Here is a 17,351-nt window from a genome sequence, read left to right on the forward strand (position 1 = left end):
TTCAAGAAACCTTAGACCTAGTTTCGATCATAAAACGATCATCTTCAACAATTTAACAAGAAAAAAAATCTACCCAAGAATGAGACAAAAATATCTTAAATATAACGTAAAATGTCCATTCTTGGGTAGATTTTATCTTGTTAAATTGCTGAAGGGTATCGTTTTATGATTGAAACTTGTCCAAAGGTTTCTTGAATGAGTTAATGACAGTTACATCAAATTAATGTATTGAGTAGGTGAAATAAAAACTACTGTTATAAATAAAGTCATGTATATCATCACGAGTCTCAATATTAAGAGTATTGCCCTCCAATTCCCATACAAAAAGTATTCTGTGTACTGTAGTTTGTCCCAAAACTTTATACAGGTGAGGACTTTGTAATTAATTGCCTTCCATTAATTGCTGAATTTCAGTGCACATACTTCATGGTTTGCAGGCTTTAGGGTCTAAAATGGTTGAAGTTGATATAGTCACTCTTTTGCTTTTATTACACATTCCATACAGCCATTTTGGCCATACTAGTGACGGGAAGAAAATGGTTCAAATCCTGGTGGCCTGGGTTGTGATATTCATATACAAAATCGTGTGGTTTCAGGAAGGACATCCAGCCTTAAACCCCTGGTCTTAGGTCTTACCCAGGATTTTTCAAGGTAGGGTCTTCCTAAACCAAAAGCTATAGGAGCAAATAAAAGCTTTATATTTTTCGTTTTATCCATTATGATTTATCCAATAAAAAGTTTTCGAACATGTTTCGAGCAGTACAGTACCATTCACAACTCAACACATTAAATGGAAAGGTCAGTTTTGAAAATTGGATTATAAACTAGGATTAGATACCCTATTATTCCAATTGTAAATATCATTACTTGAGTAGTAATAGTTATGTTCTTGGCTGTATAATAGACGCTGTACCATGTGAGTCAGTTTGAAACAAAATGATCTGTTGTTCACTTAGGCCCTCGAGAGGCGTGCTGGTCTTATTATTGCAAGCTGCTTTACGTCGCACCAACACAGATAGCTCTTATGGCAACGATGGGATGGGGAAGGCCTAGGAATAGGAAGGAAGCAGTTGTGGCCTTAATTCAGGTACAGCCCCGGCATTTGCCTGGTGTGAAAATGGGAAACCACAAAAAAAAACATTTTCGGGGCTGCCGACAGTGGGGTTCGAACCCACTATCTCCTGGATGCAAGCTCACAGCTGCGTGCCCCTAACCGCACGGCCAACTCGCTCGGTGCATGATCTTAAGGACCCTGTGTGTGGCAAAGACTTCTTTACTATCTTCAAGGTCAGTACCTTGGAATGGACTCTTTCTGAACCACATATTGTATGGAATTGCAGAGTTATTCATTATTTATTGTGTCTTTCTGGCCATGGCCTGCCAAATGAATGATGAAAGAATTCATCAGTGTAGAAAAAGATTTGCTTTCATCACATTAGGAGGAATGTGGACACGAACCCTGGAGTGAAATTAGTGAGGCCAAATGTATTGTGGACGTTGGTCAGAGGAAAGTAGAGGCTATAAAGCGCCAGTTGAATTTTGAGGATAGTGATGAGTCTGTTGTAGAATTCGATTCTCCTTTGGCTTCAGATGAAGTGAGCGATGATATTGTGGAAATGGACAATTATAAGTCTGATTGCGAACAATTAGGTGGCGAAGATGCGACAGTGGAATCTGGGTGATTTACCTCCTCCTCTTAAGGACCGTGTTTGGCAAAGGCATCTTTATTATCTTCAAGGTCATGTGACTGTATGTTCCTTCCCCTTTAGTACCTTTGAATGGACTCGTTCTGAACCACATGTTGTAGGGAATTGCAGAGTTATTTTTAGGCAGTTGTCTCTCAGACCTTGGTGAAAGACTGGACCTTGTAGGGGTAAATTTGTTGAGTTTCTTTTGATCCGTTAGAAAATCCTCATCATCAAATTTCAGAGCTGTGACTAGGAACTTGAAACTTTTTATATTCATACATGTACATAAACATTCCAAGGATGGTCAAATGCTTTCAAAAATACAGCGTCCTCCTTAAATGCAATGACAATGTAATTATTAAATATTAATTATTAATAACCTATGATTGAATGCAATGAACCAGTCATTATGACTTGATAAGCGAAGTGCCTATTGCAAAGCAAGTGGCTGCTAGCACAATTCATCCTCCAGAAGCTTGTAACCTATTTTTTACGGAGGATATGCTAGACAAAATTATAGGCTTTGCTGACCAATTATTCCCATGATCGTGATGCGCTAAACAAGAATAAGACAGAAATAAAAACGGTTTTTGTTCTCCTGTATATGGTAGGACTTCTGAACGCAACTCACGTCAGCATGAAAGATGTTTGGTCTACTGACGGTACAGGGGTGGAATGTTTATGTACGTGCGTGAATATAAAAAGTTTCAAGTTCCTAGTCGCAGCTCTTAAATTTGATGATGTGGATTTTCTAACAGATCAAAAGAAACTCAACAAATTTGCCCCTATAAGAGATATTTTCGGAGCATATCTGGAAAACTTTATTGATGGCTATGCTCCAAGTCAGTATTTTGTTAAGAAGGAAGCCATACTATCCAGTGTCGACTCAGTTAAATGTAACTTAAAACCTTTTGAGTCTGTCGAACATGCAAGTTCAGTATAAATATTACACTATAACTTATCTGGAAAAGAACGCACAATTAACCGAGGAATATAAATACACACTATTAAACAAAGAATGACATTTTTCGTTCTTAAATGAACATCATCAGATTCTGTCAAGTCACACTCAATATTTGGAAATATTTATTTTTATTTCTGTCTATAAACACCCAGGAATTTGAAATTTCAAACTTATGTTAATGAAATCCTTTTATGTCTCATTCTTTATTTGTGTGCATTTAAATTCCTTGTTTAATAGTGTGGGATTTTTTAGGTATGTTGTAGTGTAATATTTATATTGAACTTGTGTGTTCGACAGCCTGGAAAGCTTTTGAGTTGCATTTAACCAAATCAGTATGTCATGATACATGGAATGTCAGAACCTTTCAAGGGTTGGTGTAGCTTTCGGCAGATCATAGAAAATAAGCTGGCCAGGTATGATGTAAAAATTTGTTCTCTGTGCTGTGCAAAAACATTCTGCACCTCCAATTTGGAGATGTATTTATGAAAATAACCTCCTGGGATATACCAATGAACAATTCTGCATACAGTGTTGTAGAGAGAGTGATTTATCCTATTAGTGGTTCTGGTAGGAATATAATTACTGACAACCAGTTTTCTTTTTTCTTTTCAGGGAGGAACGCGGAGGTATGCGTAGCCCTTAAACATTTAATGACTGTTTAAGAAAAAAATATTGGTATGTTTCTATCTGGTCCGGCAAATATAACTTTCAGTTTGAAAGTTCATCGATCAGCCTGCGGCAGTGCACTGTTCACAACAACCAGAGAAGATTTAGAGTAATCTTTGATTTGAATCGACCTATCGAATTAGTTCCTGTTGGTTGGCAACTTGGCATTAAGCAAAATGCTAGGGGCTTTACTTCGCACAGACACAGATAGATCTTACGGCGACTATGGAATAGGAAAGGCCTAGGAGTTGGAAGGAAGCGGCCGTGGCCTTAATTAAGGTACAGCCCCTGCATTTGCCTGTGAAAATGGGAAACCACGGAAAACCATCTTCAGGGCTGCCGATAGTGGGATTCGAACCTACTATCTCCCAGATGCTTAAGCAAAATGAGTAACTAAGTAAAATGATTAGAAATACTGAGTGCAGTTACCATTTTGACATGTTGATCACAAATAAAATAGTGTAATCAATTTTTCTGGGAATATCTCAGCCTAAAAAGTGATAACCAGACTGTGCATACTTGCCAAAAATTGTAAGACCATGATGTTTTGTCTAGTACAACTGAAAGCACTCCTTAAAACTTCTTTAGGATAAAAGTACTGCTGGCAGCTACTAAACATCTGTACCTCTTGCCTCTAATCTCCTGACGAATGATAGACTGACTACTGTTGAAACACTCAGCAAATGTAAGAATAAAAATTCTTCCAAAATTTTTTTCAGACAAAAATCCTACAAGTTAATTTGAGCACGTTCGAGTTCATTGAAGAGAAGACTTTGGTCTCTTACTTTTCAAAGAAAAATAGCTTTTCTGCTCTCTACATTATGTGATAGTGTTAAAATAGATGCTCACTCGAAGGGGGGGGGGAAGCAAGCCCAAAATATTCATATTTTAAAGCTCTGCTAAAGACAGGGTAGACATGGTTGATCAGTTCCAAGCCCGTTATTCAGCGACTTGGAGATGCCGTCGATGACCACTATCTGTATTGTTTAGTCTCCTGAACATTGCTGTGCTGAATGGATTTATAGCAGTCAAGGCTAACAGAGAACATGTCGCTGTTGTTCAGGAAAGCCGCTGGCAGGAATTCAAAATGGAAGACTTTCTCATATGTCTTAGCAAAAAACTGTGTGAAGTCACGTCTTCAGAATGAAAAGTTGCCCTGGATCCTAAAATGTAAGCTGCGAGAAGTGTGTGGAACGCCGAAAGTAACTACATCCCAACAACACAGGTGCACCTGGAGATGTTGTATTTGTAACTGGAAGAAAAACCACTGGTCAAAAACAAAGTGCAGTGTATGTAAAGAACATATTACCTTCATTTGTGTTAATTCTACTAATTCTGAGGGGGAAATAGATTCTGATGCTGACTAACTGAAAACGCACGAGTTCGAGCACAAATATATTTAGAAGCCATTTGGAGATGCTTTAAATTAGTCTTATATTTTAGAAACAGGTTTTGGACATTGCCAGTTTGTGTTGTGTTATAGGTATTACCATACTTTTCATTATTACTGTACATTTTGAAGTTCTGACTTCAAAGTAAGTTACATTACACCAGCCTGCCAAAAAAAAAAAAAAAAAAAAAAAAAACCTTTTTTTGTGCGGTAAAAATGAAAATATGTGGAGTTTATGAATTTCTTAATGCAGAATTTGAAAAAAAAAAAATAGTTTTGGCGTATCACGTCTGGTTTAGTGGCAATTTTACAAAATGATGTTCTGTTCTTACGTAAAATTGTTGATACTTAGTATTGATTAAATTTGATATATTAATGTAAATTTCAACTTGCAAAATGTAATCATATTTTGCATGCATTAAATACACATAAATGCTGCTTTGTAAGCAAGTAGATGGTTTGTATTATATTTTTAATGTTTATTGAAATTCGTCAAACAGAAGCATAAAGTGCCTATTTAGTTTCGGCTGTACAGTTCCTTTTAAATTAATATAACCATACCTTGAATAAATATTACATGGTTAAACATGCATAGTTTTTTTACATTATGTGCAGGTTAAATTCACACCTCCGTCTTTTCCCGTTTTCCGTGGAATTTCCGGGTTTTTTAAGTTCTTTAATGATCTCTAGATGGGTTGTCTCGTGCAATCAGCCGTCATATTCACATCCCAATGTCCCTGATAGCTTCGTTCTGCATCCTTGAGATCCTGGTGAAACCTTTCGCCTTGTTCTTCACTGACAGCTCCTAAATTTGGAGGGAAATAATTCAGATGCGAAGCTAAGAAATGAACCTTAAGGTTCATATTAGAACCGAGTTCCTTAAACTTTACCAACATTTTCCTTACAATTTCTTTGTATTGACGGTCCTTAATGTTGCCAAGGAATTTAGTCACTACATCTCTGAATGCGTTCCATGCCTCTTTCTCAATTTTGGTCATCGTATCTGTGATATTTTTATCCTTCATCAGTTTACGAATCTGTGGTCCATCAAATACGCCTTCTTTGATATTTGCATCTGATAATGAGGGAAATTCAGTGGATAAATATTGGAAGGATAGGCTACTTTTATCTAATGCCTTGGCATACTGTTTCATCAATCCTAACTTGATGTGCAAGGGTGGAAGTAGAATTTTTTTTTCATGGCAATAAGACATTTTTGGATCCTGGTTGTAGTTGTTTCCTTCCTGGCCAATTCACTGTACCCCAATATTTATCCCATGCCCTGCTATCCCATTCGCATAGGAAACAGGGAAATTCTGTACAGCCTTTTTGTTGTCCCAGCAACAATCCATTGATCTTCAAATCACTGCAAATTTGCCACCCATGCTCATGATATTTAATTTTTTCAAGCACCAACTTTAAGGTCTCGTATGTTTCAGACATTTTTGTGGTGTGTGCAAGTGGTACGGATGCCAGAACATTTGTATTATGAGGCAAAACAGCCTTTAAACTTATTTTGGAAGAGTAAATAAAAACACGCCAGTTACTAGGATCATACTCTTTCTCTCCCAATTGACGTAGAAGATTTGAAACATCCGTACAAAATTTACCAGAAAACCCCCAACTACAAAATGAAAATTTAGACAGCAATAAACCTATAATAAAATGCAAACAATAACAAATCAAATCCCATAATTATATTCTAAAGTTGCGCGAGAACATCTCTCAACATTACATCTTACGAATTCATGCAGATACTAAAACACCGAATTGCATCAAAACTAGACATGATTGGAAAAAAATTGCATCACTTTCAGAATCGGGGCAGCGATTTCCGTAAGAATTACATATTTTCTATTGTACCACTATATGAGCGACATCGTGGGTCTGCGTTGCCTGTGATTAGTACCCACTATGTGAGGAACACCACGGGATAGTACGAGTCCCTGTAGTTAGTTCACCTAGGTGAGGAACCTCATCGGCTTGCGTTGGCTATGAGTGGCGCCATTGTGTGAGAAACACCATAGGTTTGTGTTACCTATACGAAGTACAATACTTGTGAGTAGTATCATCTTGTGTGGAACACCGTGAGTCTTCGCTACTTTTGATTTGTACCCCAACATGACAAATACAATGGTTCTACTTTACTCGCGACATGTACCATTCTGAGGGACCTTAGACCTGTATTTTGGACCCCTTTAGACATCAAGTATCCTCGATTAAGGACTGTGTTTTATAAGGGGTCCCTTGGTCAGTATTACTATTATTTATGACCTTTTTTGAGTCGGATTCACTGGTATTTCTTTGTTTTTTGTTTTTTTGGGTTCATGTCCATTCATTTTTCATGACTTTTTATTTTGGTCAGTGGATTTTTTGAACTTTTTGTTGTCATTTCATTTCGTACCATTAGGGGCCGTTGACCTCGATGTTAGACCCCTTTAAACAACAAGCATCATCATCATCGATTCATTTACAAATTTCCTGGCATCCTCCCTCTCCGTAGGAGTATGGTGCGTAAATTAGTAAATTAGTTCCACACCACCGGGTCCATTCTTAACAAGAAATCATGCAGGAGATGAACTGTTTTAACTGAAGAAAAGCTTGACGAAATAGGAGCTCTCTTAGAAAGAACTCCAACAAAATCCCTTTTGCATCTTGCTGCACAAGCTAATGTGTCATTATCTTCTGCCCACAAAGCAACAAAACTGTTAAAAGCAAAACCGTACAAACCCACCCCTGCCCAATATTTAAGACGACCTGATAGTTTCGCTAGGGTTCGATATTGTAACTGGTTGCTTCAGTCAGTTCACGATGGGTATGTTGACCCAGAACTTTTATTTAATAGTGACGAAGCATAACTACACTTAAGTGGCTATGTAAATAGTCAAAACAGTCGCTACTGGTGTGCAGAAAATCCCCATCAGCTGCATGTCTGTCCACTTCATGTTGTAAAAATAGGAGTTTGGTGTGCAATAAGTGCTCGCAGAATTATAGAGCCTATATTTTTCTGCGGAACACTAAATGCTGATCGATATATAGACCTCATTCTCAGACCATTCTTTCGAGAGCTGTTGGAAGAAGAAAGGAGTAATGGTTACTTTATGCAAGGCAATGCAACGGCACACACTGCTAGTCGGTCTATGGAGGTAATGCAGGAAGTTTTCGAAGATCGTGTGGTTGATTTTCCTCCTAGATCTCCTGATTTAAATCCCTGTTATTATTACCTGTGGGAGATGCTGAAGGGAAAAGTGTATATGAACAACCCTCACACAAGAGAAGCTACAAGAGAACATTACACAAGTTATTTCAAACATCACATGGGCTGAGATTCTCCTAGTGTCTGCAAACTTATTTACAAGGTGTCAGGCATGTTTGACAGCTGAGGGACAACATTTTGAACATCAAATGTAATGTCAGGTAGGTTTTAGACTAATAGCTTCACAAGAAATGGATTTCTATGTGTGAATTGCCATGAGTAGTGGGGAGGAAAAGCACGCATTATACCGGCTAGCGACCGAGTGTCATTGCACCATCCGTGCCGTGCTCTGAGTGGTGCTGTGGAACCAGCTAAAAAAAGACCCTGTATATATTCTTATGAAACTCTCACAAACTTGGTTGTGGAAATGTGAAATTCCCATTTTGTATTTGTGCTGTTAATGATGTCTTTGAAGCAAGGAAAGAACTGACATGTAGTGTAGTAAAATTCTATTTGATCACACTTAAATGACATTCCAGTAGAATATCTAAATATTTTAAAGCCAGTGTTAAAGATTTCTTATAAGTTTTGTTGTTGCTTTACAAAGCAATATCTTTTCCAGAATCTCCACCCTATGTGGCACCACTGAAGAAAAGACGCCTTGCTCGTGAATCAATGTCTTCAGAACAGTCCTTTACTCCACCAACAACTCCTACAGAACACTTGATGTCTCATGGCTCACCTCAGTCACAGAAATGTGGATCTCATTGTTCTGTGGCCAACAATATTGCTGTGAGTAAATTAAATTCTTAACTCATTACTGCATTAATTTACTTTTGTGTGTTTTATTTCAATACTATACATTTCTACTCTTTAATAATTACAGAAACACATTTCAATAATCTGAATATTCATACAAGTGATAGTTTTATTTATTTACACAGGCCTTCGACATATGGGGTGCTATGCACTCGTTTCAGTACAACACTAGTTACTCAGCATTACATTCTTAAGTAATGTTGTAAACTAGGCAGTGTTGGAGAGTTACATTACCTTATCCAGTTTACACTGTAAAGTGGTCCTACTATTTGCACTACAGACTTGTATATGTAACTCATTTTAGGTTTATGGATTCACAGAAGCATTTTGAGTGATGTCCAGCCATACATTTACTGCACGTGAACTTTTACCGATTTTATGGTTGTAGGACCCATCTTCCCATGGCAAAGCTTCAGGAGGCCTTCAAAATGCAGTGCAGCAGCCATACATACACAACACTCATATCCAAAAAGTATGAGATAATCGACCGTCACCATTTCTTCTGTCTCGTGTTGCTTGTATATTGGCACAAACTGCTCAAGCTGATCCACTCCTCCCTTGCTTTTATGTTAGGACTTGGAACAGATTTGGTTGCAGTACTGACACTTTTTTGTGCTGGACCCTTGATGCAGTGCTTATCTCCATCCATTTATAGTTCGTACCAGCAATCACAGCAGTGTTATCATTTCAGTGCACTAGCAACACACCACCACACCTTTTTCTTGCATTTTCATATGTGCCTTGCTTCAAAGAAGGTACTTCTCCGTCCATTGTTCTTGAAATGTCCCCGTTGCACACATTCCCCTTAAAGTCAGATGTCTTAGCAATTTCCGAGATGTAAACTAGTGGTCAAATAATATTTTTTTATCCCTGTTGGATTAATTTCCACCTGCATCAAAGATAACGTGAAGATTGGCAACAAGGAAGCATTGTACCACTATTCAAAAAAGGAAATAAGAAGAAAGGTGAAAATTAAAGAGGTATATATTATCACATGGGCTAAAAATAATGGAGAAAGTCATACACAAAAGACTGAGGGATATAATACAAATACAGTTAGAGGAAGAACATTATGGCTTTAGACCAAATAGATCAACAATAGACTTGATATTTACAGTGTGAACATCTGGAAAGGAACAAGGAAATCATATTCGTATTTTTGGATTTGGAAAAAGCTTATGATACAGTTAAGAGAAAACATGTATGGGAATGCCTACTGAAAAGGAGTGTACCAAAATCATTAACAAGATAAAAATGTTGTATCATGAGAGTAAAAGCAATATACAAGTGGGGAGTGGTGACTTTAAAACATGTCATACACAAAAAGGTCTCAAGCAAGGAAGTGCACTGTCACCATTATTGTTTATTATATTGATAAATCATAAAATGTGTAAAACAGAGTATCAGTAGTGATGAAGTGAATGCTTTGGTATTTGCAGATGAAGTGGTGATTTGTGGAAAGGGAGAAAAAGAAGTACAAAGGAGACTGGACATTTGGAATGAACATCTGAAGGAGTTTGGAATGGTAATTAGTAAAAATAAACTGTAGTCATGCACTGTGAAAAAGAGAAAAAGAGAAGCCAAGTGAACATAGACTTAGAACGGTTAGAAGCAGAACTGTTTACACATCTGTGTAGCATTATTAATGGAAGTAATGAAATATACCCTCATATAAATAACAATATCCATGGAGTTTCTGGAGGAAAATTTTTGCACAACGGGAGCCGTTCTGTTATCTCCATGGAAATAATACTTGATATATTTAGCCATGTATCGTCGTGGTTACCCGCTGCCTGTTAGCTGTGTTTAGATTGAGTAGTCCTGCACACGTGTTGTACTAGGTGTGTTTATCTGTGAATGCGAATTGTCTCAGTTAAATTTGTGATATATATAAACGGCAAATATGAATGAAGAAGAAATACGTATGCATGTTTATTTAGACAGCGGTGACAATTATTTATTTGAATTAGACGAAGAGTTTAGAGAACTGGCTAAGTGAAGATGAAGGTGTAGTGAATTCCAGCATTGCAAGTGGTCAATTTTCCATGGTAAGGCACAAAGGATACAATGTATCCACAAAGAGAGTCCGCCAAAACACACACGGAGCCCCCACTTAGATGGTTTCTTTGGGTTGTAGGTTATAAAGGATATTCTTGCCTTGAAACCAACAACAGATTCGTCAACTTACAAGTATGGCCCACGTGAGAAATATTCCCTACATTTACTGTCAACATATTTTTAGAAAATTACTGACTGAGGCTGGTACTTTGATTTTGAGTGTTTTCTAAATAGAGCATCCAAAATATTTGTATTTAAAAAATAAAAAAAAGTTTCCTAGTGAAAATTTCAGTGAAGAAAGCCATATTCATTCATATCTGGCAGTTGAGATGTTAGACTTTTGTGTAAAGCTATAAATAACTCACTGGACTCATGCTTATAGAATATAATAATATAATTATAGTTACTAATAAAAGTTCTGTGTTTAATCTGAGTAGGCAAAAATGTGTAAAATTAATTTGGACCAGACTTTTGGAACATGTGACAGATAATTGGACTGCAAAGGGTTAATATTTAGTAATATAGCATGATTAATGAACTTTGTAATTAGTCTTTGTTTTGGTGTTCAGGATATAGTTAACTGTTCATAAGTGCCGTGCTTCTTAAGCTTTTCTCACAAAACCTCGATTTTCACTCACGGTTCGCTCAATCGTATGCAAAACATTTCCGTGCAAGTCAGGATGACGACATGTAAATAATTAGGCCTACGACTATTGTCTCTGTGATGTGATCACTGCTTATACTATGAAACCTCAATTTCCATTCGACTATTTGTCCTATCCTATTACCATGTGGAATATTTTTACCAGCATTGGCGTGCTAATTAGGGCTATAAAACTTATGTTGTCACTTCCAGCTTGACCACTGCTTGCACCTAACACAACCTTACTTTACATCTCTGTTTGCTCAATCTTATCATAACACAAAATATTCAAGAAACATTTTATAATTACTCATATCGGCAATGATGAAGGTTTCGTAGAAGAAGATTTACCCGTATTGTGTTTCGAATCTTACCCCCCCCCTCCGAAAGATGTATCCTGAGGAAATGAATGGGGACGTATTCAAATAATGCTTCGTTAATATTCTTTCTTGTCTTGAACCCAATTCGCCTTACCATTCGCTTAGAATTAAAAAACTGCTGAACCAAAGAAAGGGGAATATAAAATTATTTGTATGGTAAGGGTATCCCTTACAAAGGAAGCAGCATCAAATTCAACTTCTCTAATACCATCCTACAGTATGTTACGGGCTCATGCAGCATATTGAGTAGATGATTTTGCATTGTAATCAAGAAGGCAAAGTTCAAAGTGTGTCAGGGGGCCATTTAGCGCAGCCAATATCATCAAACAGTTCATGGCAAAAAAGGGGGTGATGCAACTTGAACATCCCCCATACTCGCCTGATCTCAATCCTCCAGACTTCTTCCTGTTCCCGTGACTCAAACCGGCTGTGAAAGGAAAAAGATTTGACAATATTCCTGACATCCAACGAAACATGACAGGGTTTTTGAACACCATCCCAAAGGAAGCCTTCTTGCAAAGTTTCCAGGACATGTATCACTGATCTCAGCAGTGAATAGTTATAGGAGGGGACTATTTCAAAGGACAGTAAGGTCACTGTCAGGCGTTGTTCATCTATGTTGATAGTACAGGACTATTCACTGAACTTTACTGTCACAGGTATATATTCAGGGTTCTGACAATAACCAGCAGAAAAAAAAGTATTTGTACTTATCTCATATGGTGAAACCTCTTGAAGCTGACCATTTAATAAATAACCTAAAATCTGTCTTTTCTAGAGAAAATGTTTTTAAAGGAAATATCAAATTGCACCGTTGCTGCTGCTACTACTACTACTACTACTACTACTACTAGTAACTACATTATACATCACATATTCTTCCTCAGATTGTAAGTCTACCTGTTTCTGATTCCCAAGTTCACAGTCAAGAGGCAGGTGTTTTGCAATACTTTCAGCACCTCGTTAAGTGGGATCGTCTCTATCTCAGGTGTGCCCATCTTCACTATCACCTTTCTGTTCATCACATTTATAATCTGGATTAATTTTCACAGCCTCTTCATCTCAGTGTTTCCCACCCTTGAAGCATGAATCATTTTGTTGATTTGAGAATGGTATTGGCTTTCAACACCTGCAACACAACTCTCTTGAGTATCAACATTATCCAAAGGCCAGAATGAATGTTGCTTCTGGTTTCACTCTTCTCAGACATTTTTAATCCAGCCTACAGCATCAGCTACTGTGACCAACTTCAGCTAGTTCGTTTAAACATAAGAGTTTCATTTTTGGTCCGTATTGAACTGAGAATGGAAGATAGGAAAGACTAGAAAGGGTCCACCTTTTCAATACAAAAATGTTATAGTTTATTTATAACATGTATTTGTACTTGGGACTAGTTTCGACGCTGTGTTGGCGTCATCATCAGCCAAAAAATGGGAAAATAGGCCAGTGTGTAGGCATTCATATTACACAAGGTGTTACATTAAACAATACAAATCTTGCAAGGAGATAAAAACATGGATGAATATAGAAACAAATGAATCGTTGAGAAAGCAAAAGTTATACATGTTAAAAAATAACCTTAACCACACATCTTGCAGTGCGAAAATATTCTTCTTGAATGATTCCTGAGTATAAAACACACGCGCACACATTTCTGAAGAGCCAGCAGGCAGGACAAAGTAAAACCTTAAGAGGTTTCACTTTACTTTGTCCTGCCTGCTGGCTCTTCAGAAATGTGTGCGCGTGTGTTTTATACTCAGGAATCATTCAAGAAGAATATTTTCGCACTGCAAGATGTGTGGTTAAGGTTATTTTTTAACATGTATAACTTTTGCTTTCTCAACGATTCATTTGTTTCTATATTCATCCATGTTTTTATCTCCTTGCAAGATTTGTATTGTTTAATGTAACACCTTGTGTAATATGAATGCCTACACACTGGCCTATTTTCCCATTTTTTGGCTGATGATGACGCCAACACAGCGTCGAAACTAGTCCCAAGTACAAATACATGTTATAAATAAACTATAACATTTTTGTATTGAAAAGGTGGACCCTTTCTAGTCTTTCCTATCTTCAGCTAGTTCGTGTACTGAGGCGCTGGCTTTCTGACCCCATCGTGGCAGGTTCGATCCTGGCTCAGTCCGGTTGTATTGGAAGGTGCTGAAATAAGTCAGCTCATGTCAGTAGATTTACTGGGACGTAAAAGAACTACTGCTGGACTAAATTCCGGCAACTCAGCATCTCCAAAAAACCATAAAAGTAGTTAGTGGGACGTAAAACAAATAACACTATTATTATTATTATTATTATTATTATTATTATTATTATTATTATTATTATTATTATTATTATTTCTTCTGATTTTAAAACGAAGCACACAGCTACCTGTCTACTAACAAAGATTGGGCATATGGTGATGGAGTGGTTGTGTGTCCTATCATTTTCTTTAATAAGAGAAAGCTTTATTATACTCGCAGTAAATTATGTTTGACCTGAGGAAGCTTGCAATCTTTCAGATACCATTAGCCCAGCATAAACATCCCAAAAATAAAAGTACCTGTAGGGATGCACAATACCACACTGTATTTTGCCACTCTTGTGGTTGTCTGAAAGGGGACGTATTGTTGATATTATAACCGTTCGTGGATGTGGGTGGTTCAAAGTAATATGTTTTGTTTCAGTTAAACCTCGGCTTGTCAACAGATTGCAAGAGATTCCACTCACTGGCATGGTCATTCGGCGAGTACCGGTTATATCCCTTTTTCAACGTCTGGCTCATGTACACAGAGTAAATTCTACGTCCTGCCTAACTACATAAGGCTATTAACCTTTTCATTGCTGAGATAAATTCTCTTTTGTAAAAGCCCTGTGCTGAATTCTTTTTGATAATTAACTTCAAAACATAAAAAGCCGGAAATAAGATGGGAAAAACCAGAGGGTTCTTACCTGCTTATCATATATATTTTTATACTAAATATGGAAGGTCCTAAACTGATTTTTCTAACACAAAATTAGCTATATGTTGCGCAGGAAATTCAAGGTTGTCCAACATAAAAGGCCAACAGTTTAACAAGAATCGCACTAATAATTAAAAATAACAGTAAAAAGCTCAACTTACATGTTTCATTGGCTACAGGTGGTCCTAGCCGTTCACTGCCAAGCACAGATATATAACTAAACTGAAGACAATAATTTCAGGAGTGTCTAAAATGAGTAAAAATGTATCTTAATTTTACGGTAAAATATTATTCAAGATAAAACACTGAGAATCCATTAAAAATTCCTATACATCTTGGTTTGATATCAAAATAAACGGTCCAGACCAGTTAATCAAGGGTTGTACAAAACTGGTAATTCCAAAACTGTGGGTAGCCTATATTTTTTTCAAACTGCATGTCTTCTTTGGAAGTGTTCATTCGCACAAAACAAGTTCATCTCCTTCAGTACCTTACTAGGGTATGGTAGTTTCCGAAGCAGGGGTGTACACAGAGTCCAACGTCGCATTTTTCACATATATATCTACTTTCTTTCCTCTTTTTCTCATCAAGCGTGGTGTTTGAACACACATGGCAGTACCTGGCAGGAAATCACTTCTTCGGGGTGGGTGGTACAGGGGAAGGAAAATGTCTCTCTGTCAGTCTAAGCGGTTTGTCCCCGGCTGGTTGGACAACTTCTGTACTTTCATTATAATCGGTGTCATCACTATCATCATTATTCTCGAAATCACTAAAATCGGAATATTCATCTTCCGATTCTAATGTGGATAGCACTCTTACAACCTCAGATTCGGTAAGATAGCGTGCTTTCCTGGCAGTCGACATACTGTAGCTTACTCGTCCCTGACGCGGGCCTCACTGCTAGCTTGCACGCTGGGCATACCGCAGAGCACCTCGTAAAGCAGTGTGTCGTATTTATCTCAATAACTCATGAATGAATCAACAGATTGTCATTTCGTAAGCTCCTATCTACTGCAGAGAGATGCTTGTATCCGCCCACGGAGTTTGAATGACTTCTTATGTCAACATTGGGAGTATTGCATTGATAAAGTCAGAATAATGTCACGCTCGCAATATTACGGGTGCAGCAGAGCAGCAATGTAAAGGTTAAATCATAATTGTATGGAATGAGAAGATCGCAGTATAATTTTGGAAGGATATTCCACTTTAATTAACCATTCATGCGAAAGAAAATAATAATAATAATAATCATCATCATTCAACTAGACAACACGATGGAGAATAAATATATTGATTAACCTTTGTTAGTTTCCATTAACATATTATGAACATTTATCTGACATTAATTTCTTAAAATTCCATAAGTAAATTCATCACAACATTTCTGAAAATCTTGATCACGAAATAATGAATTATTTAACAGTTCTTTGAAAATCCGCCAATCAGAAAATAATTAATTTTTTAAACATTCACTTTGTTCATCTATGTTACATATTGGTCCAAAGTTTGTCCTCCCATATTCTATCTGTTTTTGATCGTCTAACTATCTATCTACCTAACATACAACTTGAATATCCCAACGATCCAGTCTTCCTAACATTGCATGATAATGTAATCATCTGCTAATCAGCCAAAATGACCAGACAAATTCAATAAATAAATAAATAAATAAATAAATAAATAAATAAATCATGGTAATAACAGCACACATCTGGAACCTTCAGCTTCGCCGTACCTAAAATAATCGTCTAACTACTGACATACTCTAAGTAAACAAACGGTAATACTGGGATGTCCTCACAGCGTCTGCTCTCCTCGAAAGATTTCCTGTAAATAATACTACTGCCTAAGAAATCAACTACTCTGAATGCTAACGTACTGCAACAGGTGACATTAACCTCTTAAACAACGCATTTCATTATTTATTCATGTCATTTTTATCGAAGATCCTCTGAATAATTCATCCATTAATACACTTATCTTACCTTCTTGCCATACCATAAATTCATATTGCAATGATTTTCACACACTCGACATTTATAATCTCCAGGATACCTTTTGAAATACTATCAGCACATCATATCGCTTGCCTATCCGAAAATCCTTTAAACATTGCATGATGACCATCTCATTTAAACCATCATCAATCTAGGTTCATTGACATTCTCAAAGAGTTACTACATTGGCATAGTATCAATCTCAACAAACCACATTATCACAATAATCGCATTACATCACCATAATGTTCTCGACGGGCCTATCATTTACCATACCTTACCTCAAAATGTGCGCCATGCCTACACTATCATTCTAAATTCACAAGCGCATGTATCCGAAGAACCTCAACTACTCACGTATAAAAGCATTTCATAATTGACAGCATAATCACACTTCACTAAGTTATTATGTGACATAAATCATTCTGTAGAAGATCTCGACACCGACACATTAACTACATATAACCACTCACTAGAATTACACACGCAGTACTCAATATTACCTTATTTACGAACAGATTCGTGCAAACATTCAGACAATATCAGGAAATTCCATAAAACCATTACCATACTTGTATGCCTTCATCATC

The 17,351-nt window shown here is 37.0% G+C and overlaps 1 protein-coding gene across 3 annotated transcripts in view; it reads left to right on the plus strand.

Moving 5' to 3' along the window:
- LOC136857706 (inactive histone-lysine N-methyltransferase 2E) overlaps positions 1-17,351 on the plus strand; it is a 335,033-nt gene that overhangs the window by 282,747 nt on the left and 34,935 nt on the right. For 2 of the 3 annotated variants that reach the window (XM_067136572.2, XM_067136570.2), the window contains exon 16: positions 8,512-8,696. In XM_067136572.2, coding sequence (XP_066992673.2) covers positions 8,512-8,696 — 185 coding nt within the window. The remainder of the gene's footprint in view (positions 1-8,511; positions 8,697-17,351) is intronic. The other variant, XM_067136571.2, reaches the window with a different exon arrangement.

This window comes from Anabrus simplex, chromosome 1, assembly GCF_040414725.1.
Source record: "Anabrus simplex isolate iqAnaSimp1 chromosome 1, ASM4041472v1, whole genome shotgun sequence".
NCBI lineage: Eukaryota > Metazoa > Arthropoda > Insecta > Orthoptera > Tettigoniidae > Anabrus > Anabrus simplex.